General features: G+C 45.5%; 1 protein-coding gene across 4 annotated transcripts; it reads left to right on the plus strand.

The window, feature by feature from the left end:
- The first annotated feature begins 8,673 nt into the window (after nucleotides 1-8,673).
- On the plus strand, nucleotides 8,674-16,351 carry LOC141085387 (uncharacterized). Of its 4 annotated transcripts, XR_012231287.1 has the most exons (7): nucleotides 8,674-9,267; nucleotides 12,007-12,185; nucleotides 12,258-12,484; nucleotides 12,557-12,638; nucleotides 12,717-13,291; nucleotides 13,374-13,536; nucleotides 13,657-16,350. XR_012231287.1 is itself a non-coding variant. In XM_073570714.1 (6 exons), the coding sequence occupies exons 4-6, from the start codon at nucleotides 13,177-13,179 to the stop codon at nucleotides 14,648-14,650; spliced, it is 1,272 nt and encodes a 423-aa protein (XP_073426815.1). In that variant the 5' UTR covers nucleotides 8,674-9,267; nucleotides 12,007-12,484; nucleotides 12,557-12,638; nucleotides 12,717-13,176; the 3' UTR covers nucleotides 14,651-16,351. The 4 variants fall into 4 exon arrangements, 3 of the variants coding, with proteins under 3 accessions (XP_073426815.1, XP_073426813.1, XP_073426816.1); XM_073570714.1 differs by having other exon boundaries at nucleotides 12,007-12,484; nucleotides 13,657-16,351; XM_073570712.1 differs by having other exon boundaries at nucleotides 12,258-13,291; nucleotides 13,657-16,351.
- The last annotated feature ends 1,237 nt before the right edge of the window (nucleotides 16,352-17,588 follow it).

Consider the following 17,588-nt stretch of genomic DNA (forward strand, 5'->3'; position numbering starts at 1 on the left):
TGAAGTTTCTGGGGAATATGCCCCATTCCTGAAGGCCATGGCCAATGTGAAGAACTGAGTGACAGCCATTGGAATCCTAAACTGTATGGGATCTTATTCACTCCACATTTTCTACTCGTTCCACCAATAGCTATGTCCATATGCACACATTCTCAGTGCCAACAAGCATGCATGTGTTGTCAGTGGGTAGAGGGGAGCAAAGGAATGGTTATATCGAAACTTAACATGTCCAGTCCTTATGCCAAAACAAATACGTTATACCCATTAAGATGGTGAGGAAGTCCTACCAAAATCAGTGGAGTGGCCAACCTAAACCATCCTTACAAGGAAAGTTCTTTCTTTATAAATTTTAAATTTAATGAACATATTCTCCGTTTTCTCTTTCTAATGCTCTTCCCGCTACCCTTTCTTTGCCACTTCGTCTCCTTTTCCCTCACTGATCCCTCTGCCTCCCTCCCCCGTCTCCTCTCCCTCCCGTACCCACTCGGAAAGGATGTTATCAATAACTAGTAGATGGATAAGGCGTGACGAGTCTCAGAACAATCCCCTGTCTGCTGAACTTTAATTAACAGTTACTTAATTAGTTCGAGACCATTTAGAGTAAAATGTTTTGATTAGGAATCTGCATGTGCCCCCCCTCTTTGATGAATGGGTGTGGGTGGCCGCGTCTCCCGCTGTTCCTAATAGATAATAAACCTAAATCCATCAGGCGCTCATAGAGACGCGTCGGGGGACAAATTCGCTGAGATACCCCATCAATCGCTGATGACGGCACTAAACAAACAGCCCCCCCACTCAACAAGCAGCAAACAAACACCATACATTGTTCTCCAAGACGTGGAAAATCCAACACGACCGTGACCCTAAATAGAGAAGCTCAGACACTGTTTGACGTACTGTGACGTCCTCATTACCGCAAGAGAGGACTGGCGCCAACGCTGCCGGCCACCGTTCTTCTGACTTTGGATTTCATGAGGAAATGCCAGCAGAAGATTAATCTTGTGAAGTGTTACAGTTCTGAAGGTTCCAATTTCCATTGAAGAGATCAAGATGATGGATAGACGGTTATTAATAGACAATGCTTCATGGGTAAAAAATGGATGCAAATTAGCTTTCCTCCAGAAGGAAGGAAAATAACCATACCAAAAGTCGGAGAATGAGAGACTTGTGTACTAGAGGGATAAGACTTTCATGGTGTTTGTCCAAAAAACAACATATGGAGAAAAGTGCTTGCCTCTCCACATTACAAAATGGGAGCTTTTGTGGCCTCCTGGTATAGTATGCAGTCACTCCCTTTCCAAGTTAGAATGGTTCCCACTCTTCTACAAGATCTTTGAGGTCTGTGGGAATTTTTGCCCCTCCATCCACAAACGGATGAGGTCAGACACGAATGTTGGAGAGAGCGCAGGCTCAGAATTTCCAGTTCATCTAAAAGATGTTGAATGGGGTTGAGGTTCTGGCTCCATCCGGCTGGTCATGTTCTTCCACTAAATTCACCCGCAATGTCTGTATATGTAAGGGGGATGACCAGACCGTGGGTACCTGCGTGCCGGGTCCGGAAGTGTTAAGGCTGCATCCCCTACTGTCTGGGGGAAGCATTAGCCAGCTGGACCTTCTTCCTTACCCCGGGGTAGCGGGGAGATATAAAGGAAAAGCGCGCGCAGCAGAGGAGTTTGGCACCTACCCATCGCTTGCGTAGTCAGGCAAGCGGCGCGCTCCGCTCCCCCTCCCCACAGAGTACCGGTGTTGCAACCAGCCCCACCGTCTCCAGAGGGAATGCTGCCAGGAGATGAGCCTTGCATACTGCAGCAGTCCAGAGAGAGGATTGCTCCATCCTGGGAGCACCAGCAGCACGCAGTACAGGGTCCGTCACTTCCTGCCGCCAACAGCAGGGCCCAGAGAGAGGGAGACGTGCAGTATGTGCCCGTTGACTACCAGAGAGTAAGGTGCCATGCGCTCCATGTTCGTGATTACAGTGTACGTGCCACATAAGAGTGACCGGGTACGGGACACGGGACAGACACCTGCGCCTTGAATTTGCCAGTGTATATTTGCAGAGCCATATTGGGCTCATACAGTACTGTGGCCCGCACCTTCGTCAGCCACTGCAGCATATGGTCTAGGGGCTCAGCGGAAGGTACCGGAGACCGACCGCTGATGCCAAAAGATGGACCACTGTTACCAGCTGAACCTTCATGTACCAGCACCGCGCCAGCAATTGTTGGCGTCATTGCCTGCTCCTTAGTTGCCATGGCCTGGAAGATGACTGACAGGCTAAGTTAATCTAACACGAACTGCTACTATTTTTTTACCCTGGTTTCATTGACTCTGAACATCTTTTTTCCATCTGAACTGTTTTTGTCCTCCCTTTAACGGTTTGCCTCCCTGTGTGGAGTATCCCTGTGTTAAGTAAAACTGTTAACCCTTGCTCTGCCTCCTGTCCGTCACAGCCCATAGCATTTTCCTCCACCATCTGTACAACAGGCACATCTTAGCCAGGTGGGTAACGTACCATTGGCATTCACCAAATCCAGACTCCCAATCATACATTTGTCATCTCTCCTGTGGATCAGTGATCAGTATTCTTTATGGGACAACCCTTTAATGTGAGACATTAACGTGTTATACAACGTGGCTATGCATGTTTTACTTTGGATTGAGCACCCGTTCTATGGGTAGTAGGCGTGGTGTGTGAAATTGTGCTGCACTATAGTGCATATGAAGGTGGCAGCAGCAGTGCCGAATTGTTTTCTGGCTTTTTGGACCTTTAATGTGAGACAGTTGCTCAGAAAAGGGCAAAACACATTACTATCCTCTGTTGGAGGAAAAATAAAGTTCCTCTATAAAAAGAGGTTGTTATTTTAAAAAAGGACCTGTCACCTGGTCAAAATTATCGATTTTTGCATTTGTTGGATTCCTATTGATCCCCTGATTATTATTTTTTTTGCTTTCTTACAAATCTGCCATACGGTTCCAGAGATATCAGGCTTTTTATTTATAACTAATTTTTACTGTCTTTACCATGGAGTGTGTGGTTAGCAGGCCAATTATGCAGAGCAGCCTAAAAAAAAGCCCAAGAGCAGCTCCCTAAATAAAAAAGGCCCATGTCTCTGTAACCCTATTGTGGATTCTAAGAAAAAAACAGAATATTCAAGAGAGGAGCAGGAATAAAATAAGATAAAAAATTGGTCACTTTTCACGTGGTGACAGGCCCTCTTTGAGGTGGTCATGTACCTTCAATAGTGGTCAGCTGAACACTTGACTGACAGCTATTCCTCCTTGACCCTACCATAGGTGTAGGGGGTAATCCTCTGCCAAGAACTGAATAACACTTAGCTTAAGAGTCAAAGCTCCCCTCTGATTGGTGTGCACTTGGACTAGTCCTTTTCCTCCTGCAGCTTGCTGTATGTTGGTTTGAGCAAGAAGCAGGAAGCGTCTGATCTTGAAGTGAGTGACTGCTGTCTGTGTCAGGAAGAGAATACAATAAGAGTTTCTGAACAGAGACTGTTAAACAAATTAGTGGCTTTAAAGGAGAAGATGGTGCCCAGTTACCACAGGATTGGTTAGCAGGAAGGAAGGAAAGGGTCGCATAGCACAGCCAAGAAAGTTTTCTCCAAGCACCTGTAATGAAGGAAGAGCTCTGTTATCATTACAAGAATCATTAGTCTTATTTCCCGCATAAAATCCTCTGTCTTTCAATAAAGCCGGTGTTTTGTTTCTGCCTCCTTGTCTACTGTACCGTATTTGGGTACTGCCGACTGTGTCGTTCAGGAACTGCTACAAGCGGCGCTGCTGACAGCAATGGTAATGTTAATGTGGGTACCACAGGCAATGGTGGAACCCCTGCAAGGGCCCTTCCTATGGGCACATTGTTTAGTGTGCTGCCCAAATTTGATGGCCAGAATATGCCAATGTCCAGCTGGGTAACAGATTGATGAGCGTAACTAAGATTCATAATGTCAGCCCAGAGCTACAAGTGGAGATCGTTCTGGCTGCCCTGGAGGGTGAGGCCCACAGATATGTCTTCCTGCAACCAGAAGCCATGCCTAACATCTTGACAGTGATAGTGAAATTTCTGGAGGAGCTATAAAGTGAAAAAGCTAGCGCGGTGCATCTACGGGCAAAGTTCTTTTGCTGGCTGCAGCGGGAAGGGATCTTCCAATATGCCACAGCGCAATAGGAAGTACTAGCTGAGGTGCAAAAGAAAGAGGTAGATCGAGTAGGCAACATGGGAAGAAGAAGAAATCTATGTTTCTGAAATTGTACAGACCCAGACTGTTGCAACCCTCGGGGTTGCTAAAAAGGAAGAGGCTCTTATCAGAGTAGTAAAAGATTGGCAGAGTTCCTTGAATATTACGCAAGAGAAGTTGATTCAAATGGAAAAGTGGATGGGGATCGGCTCTGCCCATGAAGACGCCTACCTGGCCTTGCAATATACCTATCGGGCCTTCCACCCCAGGCTCCCGAACTTGAGCCTCTCTACGCAAGTCTGCTGAACCCCTACGGTTCTCCACCTACTACGACTGTATGTCGACCGTTCCACCAAGCTCCTCAATATCCTACACCGGTGGGCCCCTGTCCTGAGCCGATCTATCCGGAACCCTAGAGTTCTCCACCAATGCCAGTTAGTCAGGTTTTAAGGGAACCTCCCACATGCTGGTGGAGAGAGCATCATCAGGACACACAGTGTTGGCGGTGTGGAAGAAGAGGATACTTCGCTAGAGGTGTCGGAGTGATTTGCAAGAATACCCAGAACCGTTGCATTTGGTTGCAGGGTGTCTCATCCTGCGAACTGAAATTGAAGGCTTCCCAGTGGACAGCTTAGTGGATCCTAGGTCACAGGTAACGACTATCCCAGAGTCGTACTTCAACTGTTACTTTCAAGCATTGGCCAAGCCACAGCTGGAGACACCAATACAGGTAATGGGCTAATCAGCAACTGATCGCCATCACGGGGATTGTGTGGATGAATGTGCGGCTATGTGGACAAGATGTGGGAATAAAGGGAATACTGCTGGTTCCCGAGCCATTCAAAGAGATGAACCAATGATAATGGGAATGAATACCCTGCGAGAGTTGGACCAGATCATGTTCACTGGCTCATGGAGACAGGCAACTCTGCAAAAACCCACCTAGAAAGCATTCCAAAGGCTGATCCACGTCTGTGGAGCACGGAAGAACATCTCAGTACACCAGTCTGTGGGAGTTATCCAAGTTCCGGAAAGGGTTTCTCTCATGCCCCCTCCTAGTCAGGAGACCATCCTGCCACTGCCTGTGGGAACATTCCGCAACCATGGAGGTGGTCATCAAACCGGTGGGCCTAGGAGAGGTAGGCAGAATGCCCTGGTAGCTCATACATTGGCAGTGGTCCATAATGGATGAGTACCCATCAGAGTGGTGATTGTGAGACAGAGTGAATTTTGCTTAACACCAGGAGTAGAGCTGGCTCATATGTACAGTATCTATATCGAGGAGAAGTGCTGAGTCAGAAAGAAGTGACCCTAATCGGTAGGTGATGCCATCTGAACGCTAACAGTCACAGTAGAAACAGAAGAGGCCCCGACCCAAGAATGGAATAGGCTATCCATCTTGGCCCAAATGGGGGTGGATGTGAAAACTGTTGATCCAGATCATATACAAGCAGTTGAAGCAATGCTGTGGGAGAATCGGGCCGCGCTTGCCTGCCACCGAAATGACTTTGACTGCACAGACACCTTGACCCATGAGATACCGACAGGGGACACTTCTCCTCCAATCTGAGAAAGATATTGACCAATACCCCCCCCCCAGCTGTACCAGAAGGTGAAGACATTGTTGAAACAGATGTTGAACTCCGGAGTGGGGCAGAGTAGCCAGAGTCCATGGGCAGCCCAAGTGGTGCTTGTCAAGAAAAAGGAAGGAACCATTCATTTTTGCGACTACTGATGGTTGAATGCGTGCACTGTGCGAGACTCATACCCCCTGTCTCAAGGAGTGCTTGACGGCCCTAGGGAAGGCTAAATACTTTTCCACTCTGGATCTAACTAGCGGGTACTGGCAGGTACCGGTGACAGAAAAAGACAAGGCAAAGACAGCATTTATTCTCTCCGTGGGACTGTTTGAATTTAAAAGAATGCCATTCGGATTATCCAATGCACCGGGTATGTTCCATCGGCTGATGAAGTGTATGGTTGACCTGAACTTTGAAGCCACTCTGATACACCTGGATGACATAATTGTGTACTCCACTACCTTTCAAGAACGCCTGAACAGACTCGGGCAGGTCCCCAGGCGATTTGTGAGCCCATGGCCTGAAGGCAAAGCCAAAGAAGTGTCATCTTTTGAATAAGGCGATCGAGTACCTGACCCATAAGATGTCTCAGGACGAAGTTCTGCCTTCTTAAGACAAAGTAGCTGCGGCCAGTGCCCAGAACCCTGAGGAAGTTGAAAGCTTTCCTTGGATTGGCCAGGTACCATCAATGGTTCATCAAGGACTATGCGAAAATAGTGGGCCCTTTGAACAAACTGCTAAAGGTGGATTGCTGGGGTACCCAAGAATCGAAGCATACCCTGGGAACAGAATTAGGAAGAGGCTTCCAGACCCTGAAAGAAGCCCTGACATCGGCCCCCATCCTGGCTTACACAGATTTCGATAATCCATTCCTCTTATACAGTGATGGAAGTCTCTATGGAATCGGGACAGTCCTCTAGCAGGTGCAAGATGGGCACGAAAGGGTTATTGTCTATGCCAGTAGGTCCCTACAAGATGCAGAGCAAATCCCCCACAACTACAGCTCTTTCTGGCCGGAACACCTTGCCATGGTGTGGACCATGATGGAGAAGTTTTCGGAATATCTGACAGGGGCCAAGATCCTTGTGCAGACTGACAATAATGGCCCATCTGGACGTTGCCAAGCTGGGACCTCTGGATCAGCATTGGTAGCTCACCTTGCAAAATATGACTTTTCAATCCACTACCATTCCGCCAATAAAAAACACCGATGCTGACGGCCCATCAAGAGTAACCTTCGAAAGTCAGAAAAGAGATCTTGATAAACACCTGGAAGAAGAGGAAACTCCAGACTTCTGCAAAATAACACCCCCGGAAAAAGCGGCACAGTCAAGTGGTGAGGCATGCTCTTTACCTAAGACACAAGGGAGAACTAATGAAGAATGGGGGCGAGTACAAGAGGAAGATGCGGGGTTGTATAAATGAAAGGCTGGGTAACCCAGCGAAAGAAACCCGAACAGGAAGAAAGGGCTAACCTAGATGAGCACATGAAGTCCATTCTGCGCCAGTGGGACAGGTTAGATGTTCAAGGAGCCGTTCTATGGTGCAACCATACAAAGTAATCAAGAGAGTGTACCCCAATGATCCGGTTTACGAAGTACAGGTTGAAAATGAGCAGTCTGCTTTGAGAACTCTACACAGAGCTGACTTCTTCTAACAATGACTCTAGTGAAGGCTGGTGGACCATTCCTGAGACTGCGGAAGGTCCCCAGTCCATGCATGCTGAAGTTCCCAACCCAGAACCACTGCCAGTTCACAGAGAAGAGGAACCCCAGGCTCTGCCTAAAACTTCTGCTGTAGAGGACAGTCTTAGAGTAACTACTCCCATTGAGGATAGTCAAGAGGTCCAGAGATCCAGTAGACCTAATGCAGGGATTCCACCAAATGGGTACGCTGCTGATCAGTTTATTTGGTCGACCTGTAAGTATTGTGGGCAATGGGCCACTGCTGTATAAGTGGTTGCATAAAATCTTTTATCCTTCTCCCTGGACTATACAGCACGGAAGAGGATGGCCACCTTTAAGTGAGTAGCCATGTAGAGAGTCATCCCCTGCCAAGAACTGAATTACACTGTGATTTTAAGAGACAAGACTCACCTCTGATGTGTGCACTTGGACTAGTCCTTTTCCCCCTGCAGCTTACTGGTTTGAGCAAGAAGCAGGATGTGTCTGATTCGGAAGTGAGACTGGTGACTATGTCAGGAAGAGAGTACAATAAGGGTGTTTGAATACAGAGACTATTAAATGAATTAGCAGCTTTAAAGGAGAAGATGGTGTCAGGTTGCCACAGGATTGGTTACTAGCAAGACTGTGTCAGAAGGAAAGGGCCGCACAGCACTGCCAATCCAGTTTTCCAAAAGCACCTGTAACTTGAAGGGAGAGGGCAACACAACTAACTCGGCTCCATTACATCGGGATCAAGCTGAAGCTAGCTGACTTTCTCCTCAGTGCTGCAGAACTGTGAGTGTGACAGTGTGTCAGAGTTTAGAGCAGGTTTCTCTAGTTAGGACGCTGTAGAAGCGCAGCTCAATTATCAGAAGTTAGGTAGGAATTTAGAAGAGAGTAGTCTGCAGAAATTGTTTATACTGTTTGTATTGAACTTTGTATTGCCACAGCTGGAGCGCAGCTTGTGTGACATCCTCCAGCTATCTCTCCTTGTGTCTATTATTACTGTTAGAATTACAAGACCCGTTAGTCTTATTTCCCGGCAGAAAATCCTCTGTCTTTCAATGAAGCCAATGTTTTGTTTCTGCCTCCTCGTCTACTGTTCTGTATTTGAGACCTGCATTAGGTGGTGTTCTGGCACCACTTCATACTCATGCATGCTCAACCCTGCTGAGCATGCATGTGTTTACATGTAAGTCAAGAGGGGTCGGATCATGACACCCCTCTTATAAATTAGGCCTCTTTCACACTTCAGTTTTTTGCCATCAGTCACAATCCGCCAAAATTTGAAATTGGCGGATCCGCTTTTTCTTGTTGCGGATCCGCCAATTTCCCCATTGGGATACATTAGTGGCGGATTTTGACGGATGGTCGTCCGTTGCGTCCGATATTCGGCGGATCCGCAAAATTCTTTGCGGATTCTGTCTGAGGGGGACGGAGAATGTAACGTTTTTTTTCGGCGTCAAAATGGCGGATGACGGCGGATCCGCCGTCATCAGCCATGCGGTAGAATGGGGCCCTATGGGCGGCGGATCCGCCGAGATCCGCGATTTTGCGGAATCCGCCGGCAGGATCCGCAAAATCGCACTGCGCATGCCCAGAAAAAAAGATACTTTTCCAGACAGTCCCAAAACTATATAAGATGGGCTAATTGGGCCCAGACATGCAGTAGCAGCCAGACAGCAAGCCAGCCAGACCACCACCAAGCCTGCAAGACAGCCACCAAGCCTGCAAGACAGCCACCAAGCCTGCCAGACCACCCAGCCTGCCAGACACCCACCAAGCCTGCAGCCACAGCTATCAAGAGGCCTGCCAGTACCAGCTTTACCAAGTGTGAGTATACCTATGACATTTCTGTGTATGGCCTGCAAGTGTGTAGCGTGTGTGTGTGTGTGTGTGTGTGTGTGGTCTGTGAGTGTTGCATGTCTGTTTTTTTTTTTTTTTTTTATATTTTTTTTTTTCTGTTGCTTGTGTACTGCATTTTATTTTCATACAACTGTAATTATATTGTATTTTTTATGCTGTGATTGCTGCGATTGAGTGGTGTATGGTATGTGGTGTAATTGGGCCCAGACAATCCGGCACCAGCAACACTGAATACTCCAAGCAAGATATCCGACTCCAGCCTGCCTGACAGAAGATTCAACTAGAGCTATAAAACCTGTCTGCCCATCTGCAAGTCTACCACCTGCAAGACCCCTGGAGCGTGTGTGTGTATGTGTGTGGCCTGTGTGTGCATTTTTTTTTTTTTTTTTTCTTTCCATTTTTTTTTTTTTTTTTCTGTTGCATGTGTACTGCTTTTTATTTTCATACAACTGTAATTATATTGTATTTTTTATGCTGTGATTGCTGCGATTGAGTGGTGTATTGTATGTGGTGTAATTGGGCCCAGACAATCCGGCACCAGCAACACTGAATACTCCAAGCAAGATATCCGACTCCAGCCTGCCTGACAGAAGATTCAACTAGAGCTATAAAACCTGTCTACCACCTGCAAGACCCCTGGAGCGTGTGTGTGTATGTGTGTGGCCTGTGTGTGCATTTTTTTTTTTTTTTTTCTTTCCATTTTTTTTTTTTTTTTTTCTGTTGCATGTGTACTGCTTTTTATTTTCATACAACTGTAATTATATTGTATTTTTTATGCTGTGATTGCTGCGATTGAGTGGTGTATTGTATGTGGTGTAATTGGGCCCAGACAATCCGGCACCAGCAACATTGAATACTCCAAGCAAGATATCAGACTCCAGCCTGCCTGACAGAAGATTCAACTAGAGCTATAAAACCTGTCTGCACAGCTGCAAGTCTACCACCTGCAAGACCCCTGGAGCGTGTGTGTGTGTGTGTGTGTTGCATTTTTTTTTTTTTTTCTGTTGCATGTGTACTGCATGTTATTTTCATACAACTTTAATATTGTATTTCTTGCTGTGATTGTGTGGTGTAAAGGCTGGTTTCATATTTGCACTTTATAGCGCAGGGATAACCTGCACACGTCCACCACTAATCCCCGTCCCATCTAGTCATCACCGCCTACTAGCACACATGGACGCTTGCGATCTGCACACCCTATCTTTAGTATGGGGTGCGCAGATTGCAAGCGTTCATGTGCGCTAGTAGGTGGGGATTAGTGGCGGACATGTGCAGGAAATAGCTGCGCTATAAAGTGCAAATGTGAAACCGGCCTAAATGGTATTGTATGTGGTGTTATTGGGCACAGACATCTACATCAAACACCAGCCTGACTGTATCAGTCAGGCTGGTGTTTTAATGTAGATGTCTGTGCCCAATAACACCACATACAATACCATTTAGGCCGGTTTCACATTTGCACTTTATAGCGCAGCGATGGCCTGCACACGTCCGCCACAAATCCCCGCCTACTAGCGCACATGAATGCTTGCGATCTGCGCACCCTATCTTTATCATAGGGTGCGTAGATGGTGCGCTGGCAGGATTTTACCATGTGCTGCGCACTTTTGAAGGTGTGCCCTTGCGCGCCAAACGCAGCATGTTGCATTTTGGCGCGCACGGCACACCTTCAAAAGTGCGCAGCACACTGTAAAATCCTGCCAGCGCACCATCTACGCACCCTATGATAAAGATAGGGTGCGCAGATCGCAAGCATTCATGTGCAGTAGTAGGTGGGGATTTGTGGCGGACGTGTGCAGGCCATCGCTGCGCTATAAAGTGCAAATGTGAAACCGGCCTAAATGGTATTGTATGTGGTTTGTGCCCAGACATCTGGCAACAGCCACACTGAAGAAACCGAACCAGACATCAAACACCAGCCTGACTGATAGAATTTCAAACTCCGCTGCAAATCTTCCACCTGCAAGACACCTGGAGTGTGTAGCCTGGCTGTGTGTTATGCGTGTTTGCGTTTTTTTATTTTTCATGTATTGTGGTATTTAAAATAAAGAGCAGAGTAGCTCCTATTTTTTGGAAAAAAAAAAAAATAATAAAAAAAAAAAATAAATAAATTGTTTTGAAAAAATCTACTTTGTATCATTTTAAAAAAGGTAAAATTAAGTTACCATAAAGGTAATTGAAGTGTTCTGGTATACAAGTGTGGTTAAAAGTGAGATTGCAACATACCATGAAAAAATGGGTATACACAACTGAGTTTCAGGGAATTCAAAACCATGCAAACACAGTGGGTATACACAGAAATTAAACACCTTCAATCACTGGTTACATACTCTGTTGAGAGTTTCAGGGAATGCAAACACTGGTATACACAGCAATTACACACTACACGCCTTCAATCACTGGTTACACGGTGAGACCTTTAATCACTGGTTACACTCTCGGTGAGAGTTTCAGGGAATGCAAACTGGTATACACAGCAATTACACACCTTCAATTACTGGTTACACTCAGTTACAAAACACAAAGAAAGTAGGTTTACACAAAATATTAGACACCTTCAATCACTGGTTACACTCTGAGATAAGGGAATGTAGACATGCAAACACTTAAAATTGCGTATAATTAGTTTCAGGGAATTACACATACAAAATGTGGTTTTTTTTTTTTTTTGTTTTTTTTTAAAACTTTCATATCATTTTCTTTCAGTTCACACAATGAAGCGCCACCATACCGGCAGACACGGCCAGCCCAACCGTAGCAGAGATTCAGACCGCAGCAGGGATCAACGCAGCAGACATGACCGGTCAGACCGCAGCAGAAACAACCCTGACCGCAGCAGAGAGGAACAGCCACACCGCGGCGTACAGGCAACCATTAGTTTCCCTGTAAGTATAAAGACCTGAAAGCTTATTATGATCCTTTGTATAGTAGCTTAACAAGTCTCTTTATACTTGCAGATCACTTCAAGCACTACCAGCAGGGTAGCAGCAGAGAGAGCCAGCCAGGCTGCAGCAGAGAGGCCCAGCCAGACCGCAACAGAGACTGCCAGCCAGGCTGCAGCAGAGAGGCCCAGCCAGACCGCAACAGAGACTGCCAGCCAGGCTGCAGCAGAGAGGCCCAGCCAGACCGCAACAGAGACTGCCAGCCAGGCCGAAGCAGATACTGCCAGCCAAACATTTTCCCTGTAAGTATAAAAGCCTGAAAGCTTATTATGATACTTTGTATAGTAGCTTAACAAGTGTGTTTATACTTGCAGATCAGTTCAGGAAGCAACACAGCTGCCCCAAGCCGTAATGTCTTCTCCTGAAAGCTCCCCCTCACATCATCAGCGAGCTGAGGTAAAAAAAATTTTGTTTATTTTTTATTTAAAATAATTTTTTTGTGGTTAAAAACACTATCCTATTATGTTTTAACAGGAAGCTGATTCAGAGGAGCTTCCAGGAGGAGACGTGCAGGGTGGAGAGACACACGGAGGGGGTGCGCAGATTGTAAGTTTAGCACATACACAGATACATAATGCTACACCCAACACAAACATTCATCACAGTGCACACCATAATTGCATCCATCCAAACATTTTTTTTTTTTTTTCCCACAGTCTTCAGAATCCGGTGCCCGCACTAGAGTGACTCCCAGGACATCCCAGGGTCGTCAAGGTGATGCCTCTGGTGGTCGGCAAACGGTAAGTAACCCTATTTTGATAATTGTTTAAATGAACATCATGTGTTTGAATATAATGTAATTTTTTGCTTTTTGTTTTGTTTTTTATCTTCACAGGTTTCACAGCGTGCTCCCCGCAGACATCAGGAGGAGGGTGTCATTATTGATAGTGATGACCTCATCCATGAGGTGGAAATCCGGGAGCCGCTGTGGAACATGGCAAACCGTCTTCATGCCGACCAACCAACCACACGACGGCTCTGGGATGAAGTCTGTTCTTCAGTTATTGACAACTGGGAGGAACTCAATGCGAGGGCCAGGGATTTTGTGCGTAAGTATTACAACTTCAGTAACTTTATATTTCCAGCATGTGAAGTGTTGAATACTAAACCTTTTTTTTTTTTGCTTCACAGGTGACAGGGTTATCACACGGTGGCGGTCGCTCCGGGATCGCTTCAAGAGGGACTACAACAAAGAGATTCAGACCCCGAGTGGATCGTCGGGAGGACGCCGGGGACCCCAGTACAAAAACTACCAAGCCCTGGCGTTCCTGCGATCTACAATGGCGTGCAGAAGGTAAATATTCCCCAAACAATTCCTGTAGTAGAAATGTTTAACCAATTTTTTTTTCAGCAGACTTAAATTAAATATCAATATTTTTAATATACATTTTTTTCTTCTTTTTTTTTTTTTTAGCACCATCTGCAGCACTCGGGAGTCTGCATCACAGTTGCGTCCCTCTGGAGTGATCCCTAGTGAGACCGCCCCCGGTGACCACATCGAGGTATCCGACCCCTCTGTACCTACCCTCTTGTCTGATCCCTCTATCCCCTCCACCAGCACTGGAGCAGCAGGGCAGACTTCATCACATGAAGCTGCTGGTGACGACTTGTTCCCTGTTCCCCACCCCTCAGACACTGCCGCAACATCTCGACCAACTTTTGGTTCTGGCCGGCAGCGTCTGAGGAGTCAGGAAAGGATGACCTTGTCTGACTGTTTGAGTCTAAACTCAACTGTTCAACACGGTTTCCACACTTATGGACAACGGTTATCTTCTGGGTTGACCATGATCAATCAAAGTATCATGGAACTCAGAAGATACATGGAACAGATGAGTTTAGAATCAAACCAGACACCGAGACATACCTTTTTTCATTCTGTTGTCCGGCAAATGGAAGGTTTAAGTACTCACCAGCAGATGCGTGTGATGCAAGCCTGTCAGAATGCTCTAGTGGAAGTGCTTGCTGAAGCATCTCTTCCTCCCCCTGTCTATCCTTCCACAGTCCATCCTCCCCCTGTCTATCCTTCCACAGTCCATCCTCCCCCTGTCTATCCTTCCACAGTCCATCCTCCCCCCGTCCATCCTTCCACCACCATCAATCACACAGCCGTCCCTCCTCCTACCACTCCCTCTCCTTTCTCTAGTTCCCCATTCCATTCTTCCCAGTACCTACCTTCCCCATTGCATTATACCCCAATGCCCTCGCCATACCCACCCCCACATACACCTTCAATGTACCCACAAACCTCGTCTGTCCATCCACTCCCGTCCCAACCACATGTGTTAAACCCCCCTTCCACTTCTGGTCCTCACCAACTCCCTCCCCAGTCCCCTACCCCCCTCGATGTGGTCAACCCTGTTAACCCCCCCTCCAATACTATCTCCACCCAACAGTATCATAGTTTGTAATTTTTCTGTTGTAATATACCAAAAAAAAATTAAAAAAGTAATATACCAAAAAAAATTAAAAAAGGTAATATTATACCAAAAAAAAGTTACCAAAAAGGTAATACCAAAAAAAGTTACAAAAAAAGTTAAGAAAAAAAATTAAAAAAAAAAAATACAGTTAATACAAATTGTCAGAAATAAACTGTTTTTTTTCAAAAAACTTTATTGTGATGTTTATTTTTTGCTTCTTTATTCAAATTACACCAGTGGTGTAAAAGGTAAACACAACACTTGTTAACACAACACACAACCCTGGGTAATATTTCACAGTACACCGGTGGTGTACAAGGTACAAAAAAACACTTGGTAGCACAACATTTGATAACCAACACTTGTGAACATTTCAAAGTGTAAAACGCTTGGTACACAACACTTGGTAACTTTACGCTTGGTAACTTTACGCTTGGTACACAACACTTGGATAACTTTACGCTTGGTACCCAACAATTGTTAACACTGCAAAGTGTAAAATTAACCAAATCACATGGTAAAACACAATGCTTGTGCAAAGCAAACACTTGGTAAAATTTCAGATAAAAAAAAAAAAAAAAAAATTACTCACAATTGGTAAGAAGAAAATTATATCATGTGATATTGCCAGTCCACTTGTCCCTCTGGTGTAACAAAATAATCTGCAAAGGTATCCCTAATTCTTGCCACTGAACCAGTACTCCGAAAAGTTTGCTGCTCATAATCCCACAAGGTGGTTTCATACACATTGTCATCGATGGAAACTGGTTCCTTTGAAAGGACAAAATTGTGCAGGATTACACAGGCCTTTACCACCTCATCCACAGTCTCTGTTTTCATTTTCATGGCCGTTAACAGGACTCTCCATTTTGCAGTTAAAATTCCAAACGCGCACTCCACCACTCTGCGCGCTCTGGTTAACCGATAGTTATAGATTCTTTTCTGGTGTGTTAATCCACGACTACCATATGGCTTCAGTAGGTGTTTTGAAAGTTGAAAAGCATCGTCGCCAACGCACACAAAAGGCATTGGTGGGCCTGTTGTTCCAGGGAGTGGTCTTGGAGGTGGGAAGTTAAAATTGTCTCCATACAAGCGACGGCCCATGGTGGAACTCTTGAATACCTGTGAGTCGTTAGAACGACCGTATGCACCAATGTCCACGGCAATGAATTTGCAGTTTGCATCCGAAATGGCCATTAGCACAATGGAAAAGTATTTTTTATAGTTGTAAAACTGTGAACCAGATCCCATGGGTTTCACAATCCTGATATGCTTGCCATCCACGGCACCGATGCAGTTTGGAAACTGGCAGATATCTTGAAACTTCTCTGCAATCTCCAGCCACCTCTCCTGTGTTGGCTCTGGGATGTATTCCTCCTGTAGAGAATCCCATAATGCCCGGCAGGTCTGTTGTACAATTCCAGCAATAGTGGAAATCCCAATCCGGAACTGGAAATGGAGGGAGGTGAAGGATTCTCCAGTTGCCAGGAATCTTAAAAAAAGGGAAAAAAAGTAAAATTAATACAAACTACAAGCCATAACATAACAATAAAAGCCTGCAGAATCTGAAACATTTTAAAAGGTAGATAACTTACCGAAGGGTCACCATCAAACGCTCCGCCGGTGATATAGAAAACCGCATGTAGGTGTCCCTTCTCCGGATTTGTTCTCCAACACGATCCACCAATATCTCAAAGAATTCCATCCGCATGCGCACGTAGTTGAAGAACTTGTCCGGATTCTCCCTCAATTCCAGGTACAGTGTGGAAAAAACGCCACGGGTGAACCTCTGCGCATTAATGGGATGAATCCACTGGCGCCGTCTCCTCATACGCAGGATTCGCAGTCTTCTTTTCTCCCTCTCGATAGCAATAATTGCCAACCGATTCAAGTGAAGATCCAATTCCACACAGAAGCTGTCAATACTCGCAATAACTCCTTCCAGACTCGCACTAACTCCTTCCATCGCTGCCACTAGCTCTAAAACCTTTCAAAGAAATTGTATCACAACACCCTAGATATATTTCTCCCTAGTTTCCAGCATCCAATCACATTTGAGAGCATTTTCCAAGAGCGAATCATATTTGGGAGCATCCCATTTTGGAGGAGTGGAAAAACGGATCCGCAAAAAACGGATCCAACGGATGACAAAAACGGATGCAAACTGATGGTACGGATCCGTTTTGTTGAGGATCCGCAGTAAAATCGGTATGGCGGATCCTCAACAAAACGGATCCGTTCCATCAGTTTGCATCCGTTTTGTTCCCATTTTTGCGGATCCGCCATTTTCAAATTTTTGGCGGATTGTGACTGATGGCAAAAAACTGAAGTGTGAAAGAGGCCTTAGATGACGGTACAGTGATCTTCTATAAATATCACCGTTACGTTTTGTGCAGCTTTTGTGCTTTATGTCACATATCACCAGGGTTTGAGATAAAGGATTACACAGGGGGGAACTAGGGGCTGTATAAGAGTATTATTACGGTGACTCTCACAGCGCTAATTCGACTGGAAGTGAAAACAGGCAGTTTGACACATGATGAATCGCACTTCCACAATGGAGATTTACATTTGCAATTAAAAGGAAGTTTTAGTAGATCGGACAAGCGCTGTGTGTACCCTCCATTACTCCCCGCAGTGTAGGGATTAACTCCTCAACTTAGAACGATGCAGTATATTGTGCAGGATATCGGAGGCTCAATTAACTGCGACGTAATGAGCACCGCAAAGGGTTCACATTTTGTAACAAGGCAAATGACAGAAATTAAAGGGACATGCCCCCCCCAAAAAAAAGAAAGTTTCCTTTTATAATTCTAGTGACTTACTCTGACTCCACATTAACATTTTTTTGTTGAAATCTAATCTAATCATTTCTTTTATCCTGGACGGTAAAAAAAAAAAAGAATAGTTCTGAAATTGATCACACAGT

This window comes from Dendrobates tinctorius, unplaced genomic scaffold (assembly GCF_039654945.1).
Source record: "Dendrobates tinctorius isolate UK_male_01 unplaced genomic scaffold, ASM3965494v1 ptg000028l, whole genome shotgun sequence".
Classification (NCBI taxonomy): domain Eukaryota; kingdom Metazoa; phylum Chordata; class Amphibia; order Anura; family Dendrobatidae; genus Dendrobates; species Dendrobates tinctorius.

What these genes read in the sequence shown, in the direction of transcription:
- LOC141085387 (XM_073570714.1), top strand. Translation starts at nt 13,177, where the DNA reads ATGGCAAACCGTCTTCATGCCGACCAACCAACCACACGACGGCTCTGG. An exon ending in GAGGGCCAGGGATTTTGTGC is followed by an intron (nt 13,292 to 13,373) that starts GTAAGTATTACA and finishes TTTGCTTCACAG; the next exon opens with GTGACAGGGTTATCACACGG. An exon ending in TCTACAATGGCGTGCAGAAG is followed by an intron (nt 13,537 to 13,656) that starts GTAAATATTCCC and finishes TTTTTTTTTTAG; the next exon opens with CACCATCTGCAGCACTCGGG.